At 49.0% G+C, this 8,601-nt stretch overlaps 1 protein-coding gene across 6 annotated transcripts in view; it reads left to right on the top strand.

Annotated features, from left to right (window-relative positions):
• Positions 1–8,430: 8,430 nt before the first annotated feature.
• TET2 (tet methylcytosine dioxygenase 2) overlaps positions 8,431–8,601 on the top strand; it is a 69,987-nt gene continuing 69,816 nt past the window's right edge. For 4 of the 6 annotated variants that reach the window (XM_051789619.1, XM_051789618.1, XM_051789620.1 and 1 more), the window contains exon 1: positions 8,434–8,592. In XM_051789619.1, coding sequence (XP_051645579.1) covers positions 8,563–8,592 — 30 coding nt within the window. In that variant the 5' untranslated portion in view covers positions 8,434–8,562. Of the gene's footprint in view, positions 8,593–8,601 lie in introns of all 6 variants that reach the window. The other 2 variants (XM_051789623.1, XM_051789622.1) reach the window with 2 other exon arrangements.

Genomic DNA, 8,601 nt, shown 5'->3' with positions numbered 1-8,601 from the left:
CTTTCTTAAAATAAATGGGTTGAACTTATTTGCATCTCTCAGAGGGAGACAAGTTTTTCTGACCTCGAAAAAATAAAGGTCAGAAACTGACAGGGAGTTTGCAGGTCTTCTGTGAACCCTTTCCAACCTGTTAGCAGCATTTGGATGTACATCCCCCACCTTCAAATGCGTATAACTTTCCAGTGATTACTTTGAATTTCCCTGCTTCCCTGTGTAATTCCCATCAGAATTTTATTTCCTTAATCTGACTTTACATCTATTATTTTTTTTTGTATTTGAGTAATTTAAAATACTTCTGAAGCTTAGCTTTGTTGGACTGCCACTCTATACATCAAAGAACCTTCTGTATTCAAGTCTATTCACTCCTCAGTTTACAACCAGTCATATTTTTTTAATGTATAGGTTAATATTCCATGTTCACTTCACTCCTCAGCATCCTAGCAAAGAACAATGAAAGTTCTGCCCCCTCCTTCACCTGTGACAATGTGTCCTGTAATTCTGTAAGCAGGGACAGCCCAGCAAATGGCACATTTCCACTATTTATCTTCCTTTGAGCAACCAGATTTTATTTTCTTCATGGTCTCCAAGTAGGATGCTGTTGGTCTTCCTGAGACCCCTAAAAAAGTCCGTTATTTTCTTGGCATTATGGAAACATGAGTCTGAGAAGGACCAGGCAACTTTTTTAAGTGCAGAACAATCTTTACAGTCAGAAATTACTATCTTGGCAATAGATGTGCATTGCTGCCAATTAGCACAGGTTTTCCTTGCTTTATTTCCAGTGGATGTGAAGGGCAGTCGACGGTCAGCATTTTAACAGAATTTAACATGGACCAGATGACTTACCATGTCCTTGCAGCTGCCAAAATCCCAATTCAGCAGTTCCAAACCCTTCTGCTCAGGGGAGAGCCTCGCTGTATAAGCTGTCATTCCTGCAGACCATCTCTGAACTCCCTCATCTAATATATTACTGGAAGCATGGCTCTCCAGCTGGCTACATTTCTCCATCTGAAGCTTCACCAAGCTGTGAACAACAGAGGATACCTCCCAATGGCAAACCCTTAGCCCTTGGACAGCACCATCTGGCTGCTGGCCCCAGAGCAGCCTGTTCTGCTGATGCTGAGCCTGTGCTCAGGGGGACTCTTTGTTGACCCGCAGGCTGGGGTCCTTCATTACCAATGGGTGACTGCTTAGCACCTGCTTATGCAGCACCTTCCTAAACATCTCCCTTCCAATCAAGTGGGCTGTAACAACCCTCCTCTTGACATCCTCCTCTCTTCCCTCTTCATCTGTCTCCGAACAAATTCAATAAATCTTTCTCTTGCTTTCTTGTGAATGTCAGATGAAGAACAGCTTTTCCCAGCATTTGTCACAAAATTTAACCCCTGTTTTCTCTGCTTGGTTTTCCTAAATCATCTGTGCCCTTCCATATCCATCTTTCCAAGCTGTAATCTGCCCCCAGAGTCTCTGTGGTGCCTGTTAAATCCTGGTTTGTTTCTGTGCTGAGCGTCCAAATACGTCCTGTTTATTTTCTGTACTTCTGGCATGATTTCTGAAGGAATTAAAACCAAATCTGTTTATCTTTGCTAAATCCCTCTGCTGATAAGGGTATTAGTGTTCTTATTTACAAACAGAAAAGTAAAGCAAAGTGGGACTCGAAGTAAAAATTCCTCATCTGAGATGTCCTAAAAGCATCCAGCAGCTGAATTTTCTGAAAATGCCAAGTAAGTGTCCCCTAAAATTTGTGCCCTTTAAGCTGCTTCAGTTTAGGAACTTCTGAGCAGTGGCCCCCCCCCCCCCTTCCTTCATACCACAGAAAACTGAGGATGCTGTCACAGAGACTGGGAGCTCATCCTCAGCTTTTTCCTGGAACAAAATAAGATAATACATTGCAGGCTATGTGGCAATCAGAGTCCTTGGTCACAGACAGTCTACTTCTATCACAGCAATTGCTTTTTAATATATCTCCTATTTTTTCAGAGATGGAATTAGCAAGGCAGAGATCATCCCAATAGTTATATTTTATTTTATTTTTTTGTTTGTTTTACCAGCTTCATAAAATCATTTTTTCCTTGTCTCTCAACATCCCATTAAAGGAAGGAGAAGACAGGGCAGGTTTTCACCACCAAGAAGCACTGTGGCTATTTTTCATTTTGACAGCCAGTGGCATGTAGCATTGAAGGCCGTGGCTGTGTGGCAAGGTGCACAACGCCAGTTTAAGGCTGACCACCCAACACACTTTGGCCTCGAGGCCTCAGCCCTGTCCCGAAGTACCCGCTGATTCCAGCGACCAAAAGCCAGTCCCATCTGCATCACCCCACTGCCATTCAAATATAGACACAGGTTGGTACGTTTTGATGACAGAGTAAACCTTGCAGGAGTGAAAGCTTCTCCAATGAGCCAGGAAAGGCAGCTTCCTTTTCTTCACTGTCCAAATATCCTGATAGAAGAGAGAATTTGTGGGGGTTTGTAAGCTGCTCAGGGTGTCAAGGGCTTCTGCTGGTGCCTCAGAGCTGCTGAGCCCCGTCAGTCTACACTTCTTGTTCTTCAAATCCTCAGATAAAAATGTAATTCTTAATATAATGTGGCAACTGTGTGTCTGATGTATGTTTGCATCTTTCAGTAGAGCTTTTCTATAGCTTTTCGAAGAAGGGCGTAAAGGCAGCTGTATATAACAACCCCACATTCACCCAAAGAGAAAGGACTGAATGCATAGCTCCTTCCTTGAGCTGCAAAACCTCGGGCTATTGCCAGGTCATATCCAAACATGTCTTGCACCCATGGAGCTATGGTGCCAACTCCCTGCCTGAAACAGTAGCAGCATGTAAGAAAAAATCAAAGTAAGCTGACAGCTCAGCTAGGACCATGTATAAATTGCTCTGTCACAGAAGGAAATCAAAAGAGACAAAGACAGCTATAACATTTCTCTTCTTTATACATTGCTTCTAGATCAGAAAATCCGCACTAACGAGACCACGGGTACGCACGCATCTACATTGCTTTTGAATGCTATTTAGCTGCTTAAATGAATATTGCAAAGCAGTTAGCTTTGCATATAGCTTTTATTTATAGGATAAAATTGATTTAAGCAGAATTTAACTCAATATAATTGTGCCTGCACTAAGGGTACAAATGCAGAAATAGTATGCTTCTGCTCAGGGGCTGAGAATTTCTGAATCACAGCGGCAATGGCAACCCCATGATTAGGTTTGGGCTCTCATCTGGATTTACTGTGAGAAGGCAAAGCAACAAGTAGAGTCCCACTGAGCTTTTTAAAAAGGCAAATGATTAAAAATGAAAAGGTAAAGCTCTTTGAGTCACACAGCCTTGCAGCCCCTGCCTTTCCTAGATCCTGCCCAGGCACACAGCTAAGGTTCCTTCCAAAGACAGGCATTTGCTGCATCGCAGCCCAGGTCTCTGTGTATCACCCCATTCACTGTTTCATCAGTCCCTGCTGGCTGCGTAATGTACTCGACAGAAACACAGCACAGCTCACCACACTTTGCCATGACAGGCATTTTCCTGCAGCAGAGCATTCAGACACAGCAAGCCTGACTGATGGAGCAAGAGCAGTTGCCCTCTGCTCATGGAGGCAGGTCATGAGGAAGGGAAACCACACATTCTGTTCTTGTGTGGTCTGTTCTGCATACTTTGCTCTGTGGCACTGGGTTTATGCATTTGGCTCCCTTACCCTTGCTCCTCTGCCAGAGGCTTCCTTGCCCTGGGGCATTAATCCCAATCACAGACCTGGGGGCAGGAATTGCCCAGTGGGTGTCTGGAGTGCCCAGATTCAGGTTTTCCAGCCATAAATGATCGAGCAATCACAAGGCTACGGTCACCTGCAGAGCCATAAACACTGAAGAGCAGAATAAAGACATCTACATCCACTGGCAAAAGCCAAGGGCTTAAAAGCTGAACCATCTACAGCTCTTCCCCATCACCAAGAGACACACATCTCCCACCAACAGAATGACAGCACTGGCAGATAACACACTGCAGTATTGATATCATCCCAACAGGCATCCCAGCCATTGGGCGCCTCGCTCCCAAAACTCCTGCAAACAGACTGGGCTCCCCATGTGTTCCTGCACTTATCTGTGTGGCCCTGGAACAGCCCCCTCCTGTCCAGTGTGGGAATGCAAAGAAATGACAAATAGTGATCTTTGATGAATTCAGGGGAAAAAAATGAAGTGGTGTCCTGTCATCAACACGAGACTGACTCATGCCAGACATGAGTCTCTCAGGACCACCCCCAGCTGTCTGCTCACATGGCAGCAGCCCCAGCATCATTGTGATCTCTCAGCTCTGAGGCTGGGCTCTTGAGCTCATGGACAAGCAGATGTCTCAGGACCTGAAAAAGTCCTGCTGAAAGTATAAGCCAAAGCAAAAATGTAGATCACTGAACAGATCGTGTTGCCTTTCACACACCTAGGGCTTCTGGTGGATGATGCTGTGATGCAGATGGCCCCATGAGAAATCAGTGTACCTCATGACAGAGTAAAATGTCCATGTGGACAAAGGACAAGAGAGATTTTCTGCAGGCCCATCATGTCACAGTGGACGGTCCTTTGGACTCCAGAGGTTTCCTGAGGAGGTGAAATGGGCTATCTAGCACATTTCTTTCCTCTCATCGCACATAGTTGTTCACACTTTATCATGGGGGGAAGAAAACATGAATAAAACAATACAAAGAGTTGCAGTCTCAGTAGAAGCAATTTAATTATGACTCTGAACTGGTTTTTGCACAGAAATTCTAAGTCAGAGTTCAAGTTGGCCCAGCAAGCTATGTGAAGCAGGTATTTAATACAAACTCCCTTATTCTTCAATGCAGGGTACAGGATAAAATATTATTTGCACTGTACATCTCTCTGAATGTTTCATGTGGGGCTTTGAGGGGGCCAAGTACACTACATTCCTTCAGTAAGTCAATCAGGTTTGCTCACTGCAGCTTTAGGGGGAAACTGGCAGCAACTCATGCCCTGGCTGCCCTGATACTCTTCACAGGGAGCAAGCTTTCCCTCTAGTAGAGGGGCAAGACCCACACTCTTTGAAACCACTGGACTAACTGTGTGTAATTAAATACTGTACACACAAATACTCTAATTGCCAAGTGGCAGGAATCCCTTTACCTGTCATTTTGCCCATGAAGCGTTTCCCCTGCTGCAGTGCCTATTGGGCAAGTACAAAACAGTGCTCCAGCCATGAGCTTCAGTGACCCCCCCAAAACACAGTCCTGCAACCACACCATGTGATGATCAGCCTCTGGACTGTCCTGCTATTAACTCTCTGCAGGTTATTCTGTTCCCAACAGATCTTGAAAGGAGCAAAAGCTTTTCCTGAAAAGAATAGCAGTAAACACACATAGTCTGGAGTGGTTTTTTTTTTTTTGTAGGATTCCTAACTCCATGTATTTAAATCAGTTGAGATGTCTTTTTTTTTTCATTGCTTACAGATGCAAAGACCAACCAAGAAGAAAAACGGTGTCCCTGGGATAGCTCTAGAAACAGATCCAAAACACCGCCTGAGCTAACTGCATTTCAGCACATTTCCGAGGAAGCCGCATATCTGTTTCTTTACAGCAGATACTTGTTTTGAAAAATGCTGAAGGCTGGGAATAGCACGTGTCAGAGGTAGAAGGCTTCCCCCCCCACCCCCCCAAATCTTTAAGGGTGAAAGGGTATGGGGGATTTTAAGCCACTTTTTGCTTGGGTCATGTTCATTCATTTTTTTTCTCCCCGTTTGATAGATACAGCAAAGCAAAATGGATCAAAATTTCTCATTGAATAAATACATTGAAGCCAACACAACTACCCCAAGGGAGAAATTATGTCCATGTCCCTCTCATTAGGCTGCTAACAGATACCAAGAAACGTGCTTTGTAGAGGAAGCTGCATTTGACAGAGACGTGCAACAGAAAGCCAATGATTTGGAAGCCAAAAGATCCTGCGGTTTGTCAAAATGTGGCAGGACTATGGGATGGCACCAGGTCAATTAGGAGGCTTGTAGGTCAAGATAGTTGAGCACAACCCCGCAGATCAGGGGAGGCTCCGGTAACTGTGCCTTGCGCTCCGAGAGGCAAGACAGTACTGCTGGTTCAGCAAGACTGCTCCTGGGTTTATTGAGCCTGGTGATTACAACAGGCTGACATTAGGGCAGTAAAGTTTTAAAAAAAGAGAGAGAGAGAACACCACACCTATGACAGGAAGTATTTAAAAAATGCACCCGTCTCTCACATTCATACGTGCAGATCGCATATGCATGAGTGGTCCCTTATCTTCAGCACAGTAGCACAATCAGAAAACAAAAGAATCCCAGCTCAGTTTCACACTCCTGCTTGTGGCTTTCGGGTTAGTGGTTGTTGGAAGTTTTTTTCTTTCTTTTTTCCATTTTACCCACCCAGTCAGTTACCCAGGTCTGCAGCTTGCTCATGCAAAGGGAAGAGAAAAACGTGCTCCTGCTGAAACCGGGAGCTGGTGCGGCACGGTCCTGCCAAAACTAGCCACCTGCTTTTTCCAGACGGAAAGGGCGTGCGGGCACGAGAGGGATTTGAGTCATGCAAAGGAGGGTCACCTCTCCCAGTGCAATGCAAATACTGGAGAAAAGCACGGAGAGAGAGCCCTGGTTAAGCAGAACAAGACGGTGCAGAGGACGGAGGTGTCTCTGAAGGTGCTATAAGAGCAGCTCAGGGACAAGGCAGCACTTTGAACCCGCTGAGAGGTTGAGCATGCTCATTCCTTGTAATGTCAGTTGGATGTGCCACACCAGCGGAAAAAGCAACGCCAGGTTTTAATAAATACACAGACTTAAAAGAGTTTGAAATACTGATTAAAGCCTGCTGGAACTCAAGCAAGGGCTGTGAAAGCACAAAAAAACCTGGCAAAATTGAGACAGACCTTGACCACTCTTTGCATCTTTTGCATTTCTTTTGCGTTTACTCTTCCAAAACCAGACGGAGACCTGAGTCTATTTGCACAGATTTAGGCTGCACAAAACGATGCTGAAGTCAGCTCTGCAGAAGCAAATGCAACGATCTTTGTCAGAAAACCCATGCATTTTCCTACAGGATAGGGCTGGAGAGAGCGAGCTGCCCGGCACAGGTACAGAAGTGACTCTCTGCCATCAGCGCAGAACTATTTTAGCAAGCCATAAGGGCTTTTATCTCCATCATGCTTCTGAAAAGTTTCACAGAAATTAAAGTAAAACCAAAACTCAGAGAACAACCTGTGATGTGAAAAACAAATTACTCAGTGATGACCTGAACTTCCTAGAAATCACTCTGCTCTGCATCGAATGCACTGGATTTGTCATCTTTCTGAAACCCCTTTTTCACCAGCTTGCCTTTGCCGGGCAGGTGACAGATGGGGATTCAGCATCTCCCGGGTACCACTGATGAACCCAGAGCTTGCCACCCCTGGGATGAAGGACCCAGGTCATTCCGGGAAGCTAATGCTCTCCTGAAATCGCCCCCAGCCCCGTACGCGTCCCGGGCAGGCCGGAGTAACTTCGTGCAGAGGGGACGGCGCGGCGCGGGGGAGGCCCCCGGGTCAGTCCGGCGCTCGGGGCTCCGGGCAGTGTCTCGGCGGTGTGAAAGCCCAGCGCTGGTTCCCAGAGAGGCGGGTTTGCATACTCTTACTTCTGCTCCCCGCAGCTGCCCGGCTGGAAAAGTTCCAGCTCCTTAGAAGAAGGGCGGCGAGCGGCGGGGATGGCAGCGGGACCCTGTTCCCCGCTGGCGAGAGCGGCGGGATGGGGGGCACCGAACGCCGCTCCCGGGGCTGCGGCGCTGAGATCGGTAGCCAGACCGCCTTCTGGGGCTCCAGTTGCCGCGGGCACGAAGCCGCAGGATGGTGAACGGTGCCGTGAGTCCCGCTCGTCACGCACCGAGCCGCGGCGCCGCGGGCGCTTCCCGGGATGGGTGTCCAGCCGGCGCCGCGCTGAGCAACCCCCGCTGGCGGCCCGGTGTCTGCGGGCACGGGACTTCGTTTTGGAGAAACCTGGGGAGATTTTGTCGATTTTTCTTTTACGCTGTCAGCTGGCTACCGAACATTACCAAGCCGCTCCCCCAGTCCCCCCGCCTCAGCCGGGGCAGAGCGCAGCCCGGGGGCAGCAGGGCCGTGGGAAAGCGCCGCCGGCCCGCGGGCACGGGGAGGACGCGGGACGCGGGGTGTCCCACGGGGGGCGGCGGGGGCTGGCGCTGACGGGCGCTACCCCGCGCCCCGCGGCACCGCGCGGACCCGCCGGCGAAAGCAGGAAAGGCGGGGGGGAACCCCCAAAAGACCAAAAAAAGGCGTCAGCAGCCGGGAAGAAAGCCCCGCGCGGCGGGGGCCGGCGCTGCCCGCGGTGACGGGGCCGCTGACGGGGCCGGGGGCGCCCCCGCGCCGCGTGCCGGGGGGAGCCGAGGGGGGGGCCGTGCCGCGCGCGCGGGGCGGTGCGCGGGGCGGGCGCCGACGTCAGGGCGCCGCGCGCATATTGATGCGGGGGCCCGGCCGCGCTCGCCAAGGAGCAGAAGGAAGCAAGATGGCGGCGCAGTAGGAGCGGGGAGCGCGGCGCCCGGGCTGTGCGTGCTGGATGTCGGCGAGGCTGAGGGACGCGGCTGAGGTCAGAGCG

The sequence above is a fragment of the Manacus candei genome, unplaced genomic scaffold, assembly GCF_025592945.1.
Source record: "Manacus candei isolate 608988 ecotype Guabito, Panama unplaced genomic scaffold, ASM2559294v1 h1tg000028l, whole genome shotgun sequence".
Classification (NCBI taxonomy): Eukaryota; Metazoa; Chordata; class Aves; order Passeriformes; family Pipridae; genus Manacus; species Manacus candei.
Note: the sequence above shows the minus strand (reverse complement) of the source record. Positions and strands in the feature narration are given on the sequence as shown.